This window comes from Hibiscus syriacus, unplaced genomic scaffold, assembly GCF_006381635.1.
Source record: "Hibiscus syriacus cultivar Baekdansim isolate YM2019G1 unplaced genomic scaffold, ASM638163v2 tig00110931_pilon, whole genome shotgun sequence".
Taxonomy (NCBI): Eukaryota; Viridiplantae; Streptophyta; class Magnoliopsida; order Malvales; family Malvaceae; genus Hibiscus; species Hibiscus syriacus.
Window position 1 is genome coordinate 997,879 of NW_024062918.1, and position 16,590 is coordinate 1,014,468.

Sequence of the window (16,590 nt, forward strand, 5' to 3'; positions counted from 1 at the left end):
ATTCCTAATTTTATCGATTCTTTCAATTTTAGTCCATTGGCCGTTAACTCCCATACAATTTTAGTCCCTCAACCATGTTAGGGACTTAAACAAAAGGATGTTAACGAAAATTACTAGCAGAAGAGCTTAAATCGAACGAACTGATAATGTGAGAGACCATTTACTCTTAGTTTTAAATTAGTGACCAAAATCGATCATACCTTAAACAAAAGTGACTATTCATACAGTTTACCCTTTCTAAGTAATTATCCAAACAATTATAACTTTAGTTATATTTTATCTATACATCTATTATTATTCTATTCAAAATTATTCTTTAAAAACCATAATATATTTATTTAAACACATTTTAGTAACGTTTAATATACTTTATCAATGCAGTTAAAGTTTGAAAAATTATAAATAATTTAGATTTATATAAAAGAGAAGAAATGGTTTCTGGTTCAGAATCCTATTCGCTGTAATTAGATAAGAATTTAAAGGGTGTTCTCGAAATTCAGAAGAAATAAAAAGGAAAAGAGTAAATCACAAGGGCTTTTAGTTTGCTGTCTCTCACTACTCTCTGCTTTGTTCTTTTAGTTCTTCTTGTTCTTCATTTTTGCTTTTTAAACAAAATAATTAATTGTTTTTCTTCTATTGCCGGCCTATGATCTACCATTACGCTTTCTGTGGTTAGATCTTTTTTTTTCCTTTTATTTTTCAACGGCATGGCTGACGATAAGGTAAATTTCGTTTCATTTTTCTTTTTATGATTTTTTCTGACATCGGAACTTTAAATTTGTTATTCTTTTTTTTTTTGGTTTAATTGTGTTGAAAATTTTGTTCATGTTTTGTGATTGTATGAGATTTGCGGATTTAAGCTATTTTTATGGATTTTTTAATTTATTTTTTGGCGATCTTGTTGGTTGAGCTGATCGGGGAACCCTAGATGCTGAAATTTTGCTTTGCATTTGATTCGATCTATTTACTTCTCTCTGGGTTTTTCAGCTTTGAGCTCTTTTTTGTTTAATCTCAAGATTTTTGTGTCTTCCTTTTAGGACTTGCTCGTCTCGTTTCTTACTCCGTGAATTTCTTAATTTATCAGGAAATGTCGGCCCCTGTTGTGGACAACAACGATCCGGTCACCGGTCACATTATTTCCACAAAGATTGGTGGCAAAAACGGAGAACCTAAACAGGCATGCTGCTTCTTGGGTTTAGCTGCCCAAATTATGCTTTAGTTATTAATTAATTTGCTGTTAAGATCGACATTAAGAATGATAACTAGTTTTTAACTTGTGATTTCATGTTTTTGGTGTTTTGATATTGTAGACTATCAGTTATATGGCCGAGCGTGTTGTGGGGACAGGTTCGTTCGGGATTGTTTTTCAGGTACTCAGACATGGGCAGATTGTAGTCAAGGTGACATTGTTTTATGTTTGGACGCTGATGTGATCTTCTCTTTCAGGCAAAATGCTTGGAAACGGGAGAGACTGTGGCTATAAAGAAGGTTTTGCAAGACAAAAGATATAAGAACCGTGAACTGCAATTGATGCGTGTGCTGGATCACCCGAATGTCATTTCCTTGAAGCATTGTTTCTTCTCCACGACAACTAATAATGAGCTTTTCCTTAACTTGGTCATGGAATATGTACCAGAAAGCATGTATAGAGTTTTGAAACATTACAGCAGTGCAAATCAAAGAATGCCACTTATCTACGTGAAACTTTACACATATCAGGTCTGTATGGTACCCTTTTCCATACTTTATTTTTGTCTAATGTTCTGTATGCTAATTGGATGAGGTTTTACAGATATTTAGGGGGCTCGCATACCTCCATAGTGTTGTTGGAGTTTGCCATAGGGATTTGAAGCCTCAAAATCTTTTGGTATGCATTTCTTACTGATGACATTTTGTCGAAATTATTGACAATGTTTCTTAGGCGATTGTTGGCTTTGTACAGGTTGATCCTCTAACTCACCAAGCTAAGATTTGTGATTTTGGAAGTGCAAAAGTGCTTGTAAGTTGATTCCCTTATATTAATCTTCCAAGTGCTTCCTTTCAGACTTCTTACTGACATTTTATTCAAGAAATTATTATTTCTCCAAGTGAAACATTGTTATTCAGTCCATGAGTTTCTGAAACCTAAAATAAGATTTTATCTCTCTGTTATTTGAGTGTTTGGTTTTGATTGTAACTTCTAAAGGACTGGCATATAATCTGTTAACTTCTGCTTTTCATCAGGGGGTGATACCGTATTGTTGTACACCTTTGCAAAATCAGCTTTGTGATAACGTGATAACAAAATTTAATACCCTTCACTGTTGATTGTGCAAACTGCTGAAACTTGTTTAACCTTTGTCCCTCCTTTTGTGTTAACATGTTTAAGATCATATTGTCTCTTTCTTTTGTATATATTTCATACTTACTATTGTTGTGTGTGATCAGGTCAAAGGTGAAGCTAACATTTCATACATATGTTCACGTTTCTATCGGGCTCCAGAACTTATCTTTGGTGCCACTGAATACACAACCTCAATCGATATCTGGTCAGCTGGTTGTGTTCTTGCTGAACTTCTGCTGGGCCAGGTTTGGTTTTGCATTTCTGTTTTTCCTGATTTATTTTTAAGTAATTTTTCTTCTCTCTGCTCATTGATATCTAATTTCATTTTGCATTTGTAGCCATTGTTTCCTGGGGAGAATGCTGTGGACCAGCTTGTAGAGATTATCAAGGTATGATTTGCTTAAGATGCTTGGAGTTATACCATTACTTTGTATCATCGGGAGTTCTTACATCTTTTACTACAGGTCCTAGGTACACCCACTAGGGAAGAAATTCGCTGCATGAATCCCAATTACACAGATTTTAGGTTTCCACAGATTAAAGCACATCCATGGCATAAGGTTTCCCTCATTTCCTAAGGGCTGAAATATTTGATTGATTTTGAATCCCAATTACACAAATTTTAGGTTTGCAATATAAATGTAATGGTTGATTACCTTGGTATATTTTTAGGTTTTCCATAAAAGGATGCCTCCCGAAGCAATTGATCTTGCTTCACGACTACTGCAATACTCTCCAAGTCTACGCTGTACAGCTGTGAGTTGCTCTCAATCTTTTGCTTGGTGATCTTGGAATGTGCAAAATCCTTTAATTATCAATTTGGCTTCCCAAAATATTTATGTTTTAGTGATAACGGCCCAATCTCATGTGCTATGACAGCTGGAAGCATGTGCACATCCCTTCTTTGATGAGCTTCGAGAACCGAATGCTCGACTGCCAAATGGGCGACCTTTACCGCCGCTTTTCAACTTTAAACAGGAAGTATGTTTCTTAACTAAACTTCATTTCCGCATGCCGTTCCATATACAAAGATACATGTTCATTGAATGGCATTATTTATAGCTAGAAGTTTGTTTCTTGTTAGTCTATACTTTGTTATTCATTTTGATTCTTCTGGTTACAGTTATCTGGTGCTTCGCCGGAGCTTATTAACAAGTTGATTCCAGATCATGTGAAACGGCAAATAGGACCACAACATTTCATGCATCCAGCTGGGACATAAAACTTTTAAATGTGATTTCCGATTCGACATATCTAGTTGATGGTTGACACGAAAGAACTACTATCTTTGAATGATATCACTGGTTGTTTTGAGGCCTATCCAGCATCACTTTGTGTTCTTCCACGACACATATAACCTCTGGCAGTGTGGTAGCTGCCTTCTCTTGATCCTTTTACGTTAATCACGCCTCTCTCGCTCCTGTATTCTGTGAGTTTACATTTTAGTTATGTACATGTAAAATGGTAGATACTAAAAAGATTAGAGTAAGATGGATTGGAAAGCTATGAGTGGAGGAAAGTCGAGAAGTATATTTGTGGCTAGGAAGAATGTCCCAAAGATGAGGAATGGTGGGCTTTTCTGTTTGGTTACTTTCATTTGTTCTTTGTTTTTAAGTTATTCCTGTTGCCGACTTCAAGTTGCAGACAATTATTGTTACTGTTTGTTCCAAATGTTATATTACTCTCTTTCTACCATTGCTGCTTTTATGTAATCTTGATTATCACATTTAAGTCTCATTTTGTTTCAATAGTCAGTGAAGTGATCTCGCCGAGACAACATTCATCGTCGATGCAGCCCCAGTCCCACATTTTTTGTCGAGAAAAGCCGACATGCTGGGCAAGGTGGAATACCGTAACTGGTCAGGTACTATAGTAGATTCTTTTCGAGTTGGGGTTATCGGTATATGATATCCGGGTGGCCCTTCCTAAATTTTTTGGTCTAATGTCATTTTATGTCCCTGTCGGTTTGAACTTGAGTTAAATTAGGTATTGTTTCCTCCAGTTTTTGAGATTAAATACTTAATGAGTCTATATTGTTTTGAGTTTAGACAATTTGGTCCTTAATATTTAATCCTAATTTTTTCCCCGACTGTCAACAATTATTGGTAGGGACTTTGTTGGATGGTGAACATAGACAGATGTAATGATGTGAGGGTCGCATGTTTGATTGCTTTTGTCAAAAGAAGATGCCTTTAGCTAATAGGCTTTAAGGGTCCCATGCTGTTAATAATTACGTTTCCCTTTCGGTCGTTAAAGGATGTTCGGTGCTTCAATGTTTACCTAACTAATTGATTTTCACATAGGTCCTTTTGCCCTTTTCATTTAGATCGGGCAATGTGTGTGCATACTATGTTTCTTATAAACACGGAGTAATAACTTTCTATCGATCATTAGTTGTTTTAACGGAATGAGCTTCTAAGATTTTTTAACTAAAGATTAGAGATTTAAATTCTAGGATTGTGAATTCAAAAAATCGAGTTAAAATGGTTGTTCTTATTATGTACTTTTATAGGATTTGATCTTTTAAAAGATTATGTAATATTTTCTTGAATATATTAATTATATTTTTTAAATTCTCTCTATTACGGGATGTACTATAAATGGAAAAAAATGTCATGAAACGACGTCGTGGAGCCTAGGGCTACATCATAACGCTGACGGGAACGAAATCTAAAGTTCTCCGCCACATTTTAGAAATATTTTTTTAAGCTAAAATTAGGAGTGATACATTGGTATATTACTATAAGAATTGGTTAGTAGAATACAAAAATAAAATTAAAATACAATCATTATATATATATATATATATAATACAATTAAAATCAATCACCATTAAAAAAATAAATGGATGGATTTGCAATTGCATGATTCATATACGGCGAGTTTAATGTAGAATGAATTTTAACAGAAAATTCCATATACCTGAAAAAAATTAAAAAAAAATTGTATAGTATTAGTGTAACAAATAAAATGGTTAAGAAGTTTATGTGATAAGAATTTTTGTAATTTGATAAATCAGAACCTAGTGGGAAAAAAGAAAAAAATTAAAAAGCATCCCTTTTTCAGTTTTGGGTCATGTTTTTTCGCTCCTTTTGTTTAATTTTTTTTTATTTATAAATCTAGGTGAATATAAAGTAGTATTTTGTCAAAGATTTTTAATCATTTGATAATAAAAAATCATACTTTTGCATTCACGATTTTCGAATCCAATATCTTAATAAATAATAACAAATTCATAAATCATTGAAGTGTTCGTGCATCTTAACAATATTTTTGTTTAAATTTGAATGGAGCATCACACTATATGGATGATTTTTTGTTCTTTTTGGTTAGCTATGCTGAGTCCATTCCAACGTTATTCGACTCTCGATTGGGGGTGATCTTTGAGTTAAGATTTGGGCTTTGAGCAGATCCAAACGAATTAAGAACTTATAATATTTGTGTTGTATTAAATTAGCATTAGTGGACCAACCAGCTAATTTAAGATTTGATAAAGAAAACAAAATTGTTCAAACGGAACTCTGGGTTATTTATGACCACTTATGTATCACTTGGTAATATGATTTTGAATTAATACAGATATAATCAGATTATTTCCGAGCCATATCGGCACTTAATGCTACTTATGCTCAGTCTAGTCCTTTTGAATCTAATTCGCGCTATCTCAAAGTTCAAGCAACGAGGATAGATAATCAATTTCATCTGAATCTCACGAGAAGTCAATCATCTAATAGATGTAATGGTCAAACATGTTATTAACTTTTAATAATTCGAAAATTTTAATCATCATTTTATAAATATTAATAAATATAATGATTATTTTATAACTTCTGTCAACTCTCTGTCAAGCCTCCATATGTATGTAGATTTCCCACAATTGATTTTCTATTTCAATGGAGGGTGTGTCTTGTTGTATCAAGTCAATAAAACCCATTTTTACTATGAATTTTCTCTTTTAGCCTTTCAACAATGGAGGATTTTCACATATGAAAGTTAAGAAATTTTTTGTGATAAACTTTGCTTTTAATTATTTGCTTGGAGTTGAAGTGACCAAATGTAGTTAGTTAAGGATCTGATTCTGGGTTGTTTTGCAAGTCAACAAAGGTTCGATTTTTATTTGCTTTGGAGAGAGTTAATTAGCTCTTAATCACTGTTAATTAGTGTTGATCCTTTGTGATAACGGGTTTGCAGATTTTTTTGGGATTTGTATGAGCATGGAAAAGTAAGTTTCAGGGTTTGAGTATAACATGCAAGTTTTTTTGTTGTTGATAATTTTGGAGTTATTTTATTTTTAAGAATTTTAAGTTATTTGAGATTAATGGATCAAGAGGAAAGGTGTGATAGGTTAGAAACTAGTAAGAATTCGAGTCAAATAGCTGGAAATTCGAAGAATTCAAATAATGGGATTGTATCCGAGACTGTTATTATGGAAAATTCTAAAGAAAACGCTGGTTTGGGATTGCATGATGGCTTTGGATTGTGTAAGCATCGGGAGATGGGTTGTGTGAGAGGGATCAGTGAGGTATCGAGTTAAAACGATCGAAGTATCGGAAATTCGAGTAGTTTAGTTGAAGGAAATGTCATTGGGTCAAGGTGTGGGATGCTGGCGCGGACAGCCATTCGGTAACTTCATGATGGCTTGCCTTGTAATAGCCTTTGTACTTCCATGGTTCTTTCATGTAAATATGTTTTAGTTTCACCATTTTCGCCTGTTTCTTTGGCGGCTTCTCCTTCGGAATTCGGGTGGATACAAAATTACTTGGCGTGTTCGGTTCTCAATGCACATATAGACGTAAGTAGACCTAAAGGCTTGAGGCTTAAAAGTCATTCACATAGCCTCAATGAGACAATGTCGTTGCTGGGATTTGTTGTTCGGCCTGGCAAACCGGTTGAAGCCTAGACCATGATGGCTTTGGTCGTCTCCACATCGGGATCGTTTTCGATACTGTTTTAAAGATGTAGATTTAAACGTAGAATAAGTCGGACCAATCAAATGATTTGGTTATAATATCGAAGATAATTACATTTAAACGTACTCAAAATATTTTTGATGTTATAATAGTAACAAGATCAATCAAATTAATACTTAATCGACAAACCAAATCATTTATATCACTGTGTACTCTACTATATTAAATATGACATTAAATTATAGGAAACCAGTTAGACTGACAATCTCGTCCAAAACAGATTATTTGATCGGTCTCTAACCAGTTCAATTATGAAAAACTTGCCTATAACAATTGAAGAAGCTAAACATGCATGATAAAAATTATGATTCGAATCTTATTTTGATTTTAAAAAAAACTCGTAATGTGATGGAAAAAATAATTTAGTATATTAAAATAAAATTTGTGGTGGATATGAAAACTCTCACGCCAACAGCATTTCGTGGAGTGTAGATGAGTACGGTTAACGATGAGCATCATTAAATTAATTTATAAAATGTTAAATTATAAAATACTAAACTTATAATTATAAATTAGTTAAAAATCTAAATGTAATTTAATTAAAATATAATATTTATTAAACATTAGTTTTTAGGGTAAATTATACAATTGATCACCTAACTATTTACTCATTTTACTTTTTTTCAAAAGGATTTTATATGGTATTCGGTGAAAATACATACAAAATGGGACAAAACAAGGGCCTCATTAAAATTACCCATTTTACTTTAATCATCGATTTTTTAATTTTGTCAATCGGGTCACCTAACTATTTAAATCTTGTCAATTAAGCCACATTCTGTTAAATATTAACAGAAGAGATGATGTGACAATTAATAAAATTTGTATAATTACACATTCTATTAATTTGGTCTTACCTTTTAATTAATTCAATAAATTTAATTTGTATAATATTTTTATTTAATTTAAAAAATTTAATCCAATCAAATGATGCCATGTGTCACCAATTGAATGAATAAAAAGTAAATTGTATTAATAACAGTTGTTGGTGGGGTTTGAACCCAAGACATGAGGAGAAAAAGGCAAATGCCCCAACCCTCGGTTGCACCATTCAAATAACAAATATATCACTATATAATATATACAGTTAACGGCAATAAAAAAGGGAAAGTGACCTAATAAGAACTCCAACATAAAATAATTGAATAATACAACAATATTATATATATACACAAATATTATAATTGATTAATACGTGAATGTATTTTATTTATATTTTAAATCATTTTAATGAAAAAATAAAAATAATTTTAATATATTATAATTGAATTATAACGAAGAGTTTTATTGACTTAGAATTTTTCTAATAATTGAGAGTTTATCGTAGTAAGCATTTTAACTTATGCATTGACTTGTTTATATCCCAGTTAGAGTAAGAATTTTATATTTTATTATTTATTCATTATATATTTGAAGAGAATTTTACGGAAAACTCGATTTTATTGAATTAGTCTATTTTAATATAAAGTTGTTAAGTAAGATTAAAATCCGATCGATGTTGTAATATTTTAAAATATAAGATATAATACATTTCAATTTAATAAAATTATAATAATGAAGATAATTTATTAATTTAAAATATATAAAATGATACATTTTAATTATAACATATTAAATTCACTTTTATATTAATATTTGTATTAAATCTAATTTAAAATATAAATAAATGTAATTACTCATACTCGATACCTTAAAAGAGAATAACACTCTTTCTTAATTATCACTCAATATGTGATTCAAATATATTTTTTTAGTTTAGAATTTTATTAATTTTATAAAGTGGGGAAAATAATTTTTGTTTAGTAATTTATATTTTCTCTCTCTCAAACTTAATTGAAAAACAAATAGAGGAAATAAATTTTTAAGTAATTATCCAATTCTCTTTCCCAAAACCCAACTTAAAAAGGAGGTCAGGCGTGGAACTCATATAAGAATCCTAAAACCCTAATCTGCAGCTTACCAACAGCACAGCAACTCGACATCCTTCAAGTCGCCATGGTATCTCTCTTTCTGATAATCTAGTCGCTTGATTCAAACATTTATACGATCTATATTAATCCATAATCTCATTTCCATCATGTTGTTTTTGTTTTTGACTAATTACGGAAGGCATCGGAGAAGAAATTATCGAATCCCATGAGGGAAATCAAAGTTCAGAAGCTCGTCCTCAACATCTCCGTCGGTGAAAGCGGTGATCGTCTCACCCGTGCTGCCAAGGTACCCTGAACACATCCATTCTCAAATCTCCAAATCATTTTACTTCAATATTAGTTTACCCTGTTTTTGCTTTCGTTTAGGTCTTGGAACAACTCAGTGGTCAAACCCCAGTTTTCTCCAAGGGTATAAATTCTCAAACAAATTCTGTGTTTTAGTTTTCTTGGTAAAAATATGCTGTAAATCCTTGTACTTCAGTCGAGTTTTAGATTTAGTCTCTGTTCTTAAAAAATGTAATAAAAAAATTTCATACGTTTTCGATATTAAAAAGATAATAGAACTATAGAAGTTAAAAATTAAATCTTCGTACATGTTTAACTACACGGGCTAAATCTTTAAATTTTCCAAAATACGGGAACTGATGGTATATTTCGACTTTTTCTTTACCATTTTGTTGTTAATGAACAAAAAATACTGGGTTGATGCAAGCAGCTAGGTATACTGTGAGATCATTTGGAATTAGGCGTAATGAGAAGATTGCTTGCTACGTTACGGTGAGGGGAGAGAAAGCTATGCAACTACTTGAGAGTGGATTGAAAGTTAAAGAATATGAGCTTTTGAGGAGGAACTTCAGTGATACTGGCTGTTTCGGATTCGGTATCCAAGAACACATCGATCTTGGAATCAAGTGAGTTTATTTTGGGTAACCTTTATTATCAAATTTTGATGCATTCTAATTGATGGTTGTATGTCAATAATTCATTTTGGATACATGTTTTAGTTTAAAATTAAGAAGAATGATTATGATAGACCTATGTCGAGGACTTTTGCTTAGCTTTAGGCCATTGATTTTCGCTGAACTTTGTAATTAAAACACTATAACTTGAAATGGCAATGCATTTGCTTTTATGATGCTATCCTTTTGTTTTTGAGTCAATTTTTGACTATTTCGACTTTTGGTTTTGTGGGTTCATACTTCATAATGGATTTAGTATTATCAGTAATCTTCCTTGTGGATGATATACTACAAGCATAAGAGGAATCTTGTGGATATTGGTTCTCTTATTGCGATAGTAAAAAGAAGTTAGTTATGTTGGTGGATTCATGTACTCATAGTAACATTCAATAATGATGTTGTTAGCACCGTTAAAAGCAAAAACTTACAACTATTCCTTTCTCTCTAGGTATGATCCTTCAACTGGTATCTATGGTATGGACTTCTACGTTGTTCTTGAACGAGCAGGGTACCGTGTGGGTCGTCGTCGTAGGTGCAAGTCACGTGTTGGCATTCAGCACAGGGTTACTAAGGAAGATGCCATGAAGTGGTTCCAAGTCAAATATGAAGGTGTCATCCTTAACAAGTCTCAAAACATTGGAGCTTAGGAATAGTAGTTTATGATCTAAGTTGAGTTGTTTCGAGTTTTGGTAACTTGGTTTTGGATAATTTCTGAGTCTGTCGTTGTTTTCTTCAAGAGATTTTTCGTTGACATTCCAAACCCCTTTTTCTCTTGGTTTATTACATTATTAATGTATCGTCATAAATTTGGGTTTGGATTGAAATGTGTCGATGTTGATGGAATTGGTATTCGTTGCAATTGTTCGTCACAGTATTCATGAATGTCCTCATGATTTCTAAAGTTCACTCACAAAGTCACACAATATGCAATCCGGTATTGGCAAACTGTCCCAAATGTATCATTTCCTAACTAATTGCTCTATCAGCAGAATCCGGCCAAAAATGAAAACATATTATTCCATTTCCGGAAATTGAACCCGGGACGACAATGGAGAATACATTTGGTAGTTACAATTCATATTACCATTTATCAATGATGAGTTATTGTTAAAATTAAAAAAAAAATACCAGAAATCCAATTCAGACAGTTATATGCTTTGGTTTGGTCCAGTTCACGACATACTACTACATTGGACTTGAAACCTGTTCTAAATTATTAGCAGGATTCAAAAAACGGCTGTGTAACGGTATAACGCCCTTAATATGGCGATATCGGCGGCTCCCGCTACTTATATCAGCCGAAATCACGGTGTGAAACGGAATCACACCCATAACGCCCTATAACGGCAATAATTTAACGGGTAACGGTCGATCGCGGCTATAACGGGCTGTTTTTCCGTTAATCTCCATTACAACACCAAACATCACCAACATCACAGTTACTTCAAAAAAAATCATATATAAAAGAATTACATACCTGTGAATTTAAGTTTACACCGAGAGGGGAATTAAATTGCGCACTTGCTCGCATCAGGAAAAAGGGATGAAGAAAAAGATTTGTTATGGGTTGAGGAAATTCCAGATATCCGGCGAAACAAGCGAAGAATGATAGACGCCGGTTATAGAATCTTTATGGATAAGATGGAGGTTCAGAGCAATTCAGGTTCAACAAAAAATTTAAAGCTTTCTTATAAGTTTTTCAATGACACATTTCGAAAGGAACAAGAAGGTGAAACTGTCAGATAAGTTTTAGTTTCCTATTTTCTTTTGTTGACTAGTGTAGGGTTGCTTTAGATAAGATGTAATGGGTTACGGCTGGAGGACTTTATTTGTTTTAGTTTAGTCTTTTATAATAAAACCCGATAGTTTTTTTTAAAGAACAAAATATATAAAGTCTTAAAATAATTAAATCCTAATAACTAAGGAAATTCGATTTTAATTTTATTAATTTTAAAATAGAAAGATCTTAAAAGAAAATTAAACCAAAAAAATTAATATCAATACTTGATTTCATGACTTTTAGAACTGAAGATGCCTTAAAATATAATAAGTAAATTACGTGTTTAATACATAAATTATTAATTTTCTTGTATAATTGGCTACACTCAAACTACAACCGATGATATTTCTTATTTTGAGTACATGAAATTCAGTTTGTGTGACGATGGTGAAGTGATTTATGGTACTGAATCCGTCATGACTTCTGTGAGACAACCCATATTTCGTTATTCTAAAGGAAGGTTAGTCACATACAATTTTTTTTATTATCAAAATAGTAATTTTAAACCTAGTTATTAGTTCCTCTCTTTTCCTTTTTTTTCTCTTTATAATTTGTGTTGATTTTATTAGTCAATTCAACTTTTTTGTAATTTTGTTTAACCGACGTCGACACCTGTTTTAATATTGGTTGTCGCATGCCGATTATCTTTTTTTTTTCTTTTTTTTAGTTATTTTAATCAGAATAATTGTGTCTTTGTGACATGTTCTCTGTCTTTATGGCACGTTTATATCTGTATTTGTGACATGTTTTTCTCTGCCTTTTACGATTTTTTGTCGTTGTTTACGGTTTTGTTTGTTATGAGTTAATATAATATTCTTAAGACAGGTAAGTAATTCGTTCTTTTGTAGTTTTAAGATTTTAATAAAAATTAATTTCTTTAATAACATCCAATTGTTGCATTGAAAACTTTCTGCAGCCCTACTCTATGTTGATCTCAATATTTTCTATTTTTTTATTTGTTATGAGTTAATATAATATTCTTAAGAAATTTATAAATAAATACAAAAATAATTAATGATGGTAAAAATTGTGTTTATGTATTAATAAAAGTCTATAAGTGTTACAAAATACTCTAAAAATCATTAAAAGTGATTTTCTATAATTATAATTACTATATTTTATAATAAGTTGTGCGAATTTAAAAAAAATTCACGTCCGCGATAAACATAACGCGACCGCAATTTGAATCCCTGATTATTAGTCTCCTTATATATGGTTTTTGTTTTTGACACTTCCACCTAAATCGTGCACAATTAACAAACAGCACGTTCCATGAATGTTCTTCCCAGACTTTTCAATACAGAAGCCCAACACCAGAAAAATGGTTAATAATTGAACCCGGGTCTCCTTGGTGAATGCCAGATATACTAACCACAGGACGACAGTGGATCATTGATTTGTCATTTATTATAAGCTTTTATGTTCAATAGAAAATTCAACATATCATAGACAAGCAAGGCCACAACGGGCACATTTGTATCCTTCTTGTTGAAATGAATCCAAAACAGAAAAAGAAAGAAAGAAAAGAATGTGTTTGAGTTGAGAAACTAAACTGGTTTCAACATAAGGATATGGCTACCGCAAAGATATACACTTCATTTGCTTTCAATATTTTAACATGCAGCAAAAGGTAAGCATATTCTAAAACTAATCCTACGTAACATCATTGACATCTCAATCTTAATTCTCTTGTAAAAATGCAATACTATAATGCCCTGGTAAAAATTTTGAACGTAAATCGAATCGATCTTTTGCCCGAACTCCAACTCTTAGGCGCCTTAACTCTCTTAACCACCTCTCGACGTTATCGAACATGGAGTGTCGGGTAATATCGTACACAAGAAGTGCACCGACAGCTCCTCGGTAATAGGCACTTGTTATGGCACGATACCCGTCAATTTTGAAGAGAGAAGTTGAGAAAACAGCATAAAAATAAGCATAAGAAGTATGGAACATACAGATTTCTAACACTCATTTCGGTACAAAAGAAGTATGTTTGCAAGTACAAACAGAGCCCGTCGTCCCTAAAACATGGTGCTTCAGTGATGCGTTTATTTTATAGGACCTAAAACTGCAGTAGATCAGCTACTTATCCACGACGATGAACCTCAGAAACCAGATAAATGTGATGCTTCCACCATTCTTCTGGGCCTATACCCTACTAAAACAGGGAAACCAAAACCAAGCCACGCAATGATACCAGCGACATCAACATTTATAGCACATATATGCTCTAGGACCCAAGGGACTTCACATAACGCAATGTTTTTCATTTTCATATGCTAAAATTACCAAAATTAATGTTAAGTCGACACCGGTCAAAACATAAGAAATCTAGGCTATAATATCATCGAATTCAACCAGGGACAAACAAAGCTAGGGGGAAAGCAGGGGCATAAGTACCAACTTCTCTAGCACATAAGAATAAAAGGAGAAAGAATTTACCGAAGCAAAAGCTCGTCGAACAGTCGAACCGCACGATAAATAAAATGTTCCAATGACAACCTAAAATCTACTTACTTGTTCAAACCATTTCTCCCATTACCGAATCGACCAAACCGTAACTACAAGGTCCGGTGACAACCTGAAATGCCTATGCTAAACACCAGACCTGCAGATTCATTACACACTCGGGCAAATAATCAACTCTACGGAACTATACACTGACAAAATTAGGAAGCAGGCAAGTAATGAATACTAAGTTCATATGTTTCTGTGGTTTTGTGATAGAAATCACACAAAGTAAACTCAATTATCACAGTGCAATATAACCCTAAGCATGAAAAACAACTCAATTACAAGCTGAAGAAACATCAACATCTGCCTATTGGCACTTGGAATCTATGTTCAAGCTATTCGAAACCCAAAAAAACTACATTTGTAAGAAGAAAAGACACAGGCAGCTGACAGATCCACGTAAATGCAACAAGAGAACACTACTTAGATCCCATTTCAGATCAAATTGAACACTTCTAAGAATCAAATAGGTTTAATACAAAAATAAGTATATAACGTTTTCTCCATTGCACTTTTAGATGCCTACGATGAAACAACTGTTAAAAAGACCGTTCATAACATGTGTCACATTTATATTTCCGAATATTCATTTTTATCATGTTTTATTATAAAAATTATAATAAATATGTGATTTGATTTTTATGTTTGACAGTATATTTTCTTGAAGTTATCGAGGATATATAAATACTATTCTGTCATTTACATTAACAAATAGTATAATTTAATGTATGTACAGAAGTGAAGATAACTCTTTAAATTTACAATTTGATAGATTCGATCAAACTAATCTTTGTTATGTTCATCTTTCTTCTCTGTATGCTAGATCTTCCTTTTTGTGGTGGAAGCTTCAATTCTAAGAGTAGGCCGTCTTTTCTTTTTTAAAGTCTAAAATAAATCTTGCCTTGTGCATCACTATTGATAATAGTTTGAAGCTCATCAGAGAATTCTATTGGCCATAACACTGCATCGTTTTGACTAATATGCACCCTTGAAAGATGATCAACTTCTTTATTGGCTTTGCGCCATGAATGTGTTACACGATAGCCTTTAAATAAAACTAACAACTTCCATATTTGGCTTAAGCATTGACTACTCTTCGAACTATAGGGTTGCTCCCCATTAATGGTTTTCACAACACTCATTGAATTTTGATTCAACCCAAATTATACTAATACCTAAATTTAAGGCAATAATAAGGCCCCTCCACACGGCCCATAACTCTACCAAAAATATATTTTCTTTAAATGTTTTTGTTGCAAAAGCACACAGTGGTTTACCCTTGTGATCACGAAATAAACACCAAAACTTGAATATCCTGACATTATTGATCCGTCCCTATTTAGTTTTTGTTGAGAATAACGATCTTTCCCGCTTCGTGAAGTTAAGATAGACACTTAAAGATTAAAGATAATAACGAGAGCACAAGAGTATAATTCTCCAATTTGGAGATTCTTCCACTATACAAAAGAATAGTAGGATTACAATGATGTGTTCACAAAATTTGACTCACACTTAGTGGCTCACTCAAGCTTAAGGATAAAGATTTCCCAAGTTATCTCTCTTCTCTTTCAAAGAGGCTCTCTAACTCTCTAGTTTCTCAAGCTTGGATTTCTTGGGATGGTTAGGAATGAAGCCTCCCACCCCTATTTATACTACTCCACCTCCACAATGAATGGTGGAGATTACTTACATCCAATGGTGGAGATTAATTATCTAGAATGCTCCACACACTCTAAGAAGCTCTACACTCTTCCACTCCCTTTCATATTCTTCCATACTCTTCTATAAGGTTTCACACATCTCCATAATATTCAAGAGGATTTCACACTCTTCCACAAGCTTCTACACATCTCTAGAATATTTTAGAGGATTCCACACTCTTTCACAAGCTTCTAGAGAGTTTTATACTTCTCTAGAGTTCTCCGGAATGTTCTAGAAAATTCTACACTTCTCTATAAAGCTCTAGAATTTTCTAAAACCTCTCCAATTAAGGAGATATCCAACAGTTTTATACATCCTATCTCTGGTTTCATCCATATACACCATTAAATTGGTGGTACGATGATAGGAGAAACACAGTCAACCTGAAAAACTAAGTGTAACTTTTCGT

The 16,590-nt window shown here is 32.7% G+C and overlaps 2 protein-coding genes across 2 annotated transcripts; both read left to right on the forward strand.

The window, feature by feature from the left end:
• The first annotated feature begins 603 nt into the window (after window positions 1–603).
• LOC120146808 (shaggy-related protein kinase eta-like) lies at window positions 604–4,018 on the forward strand. The gene is made up of 12 exons (XM_039160301.1): window positions 604–722; window positions 1,085–1,177; window positions 1,311–1,370; window positions 1,447–1,719; window positions 1,793–1,867; window positions 1,943–1,999; window positions 2,428–2,568; window positions 2,662–2,712; window positions 2,788–2,883; window positions 2,996–3,079; window positions 3,203–3,304; window positions 3,447–4,018. Exons 1-12 carry the CDS (start codon window positions 708–710, stop codon window positions 3,543–3,545), a joined length of 1,146 nt encoding a protein of 381 aa, XP_039016232.1. The 5' UTR covers window positions 604–707; the 3' UTR covers window positions 3,546–4,018.
• A 5,185-nt stretch (window positions 4,019–9,203) lies between these two features.
• On the forward strand, window positions 9,204–10,916 carry LOC120146799 (60S ribosomal protein L11-like). Its single transcript, XM_039160294.1, has 5 exons — window positions 9,204–9,291; window positions 9,403–9,510; window positions 9,591–9,633; window positions 9,940–10,135; window positions 10,632–10,916. The coding sequence occupies exons 1-5, from the start codon at window positions 9,289–9,291 to the stop codon at window positions 10,828–10,830; spliced, it is 549 nt and encodes a 182-aa protein (XP_039016225.1). The 5' UTR covers window positions 9,204–9,288; the 3' UTR covers window positions 10,831–10,916.
• The last annotated feature ends 5,674 nt before the right edge of the window (window positions 10,917–16,590 follow it).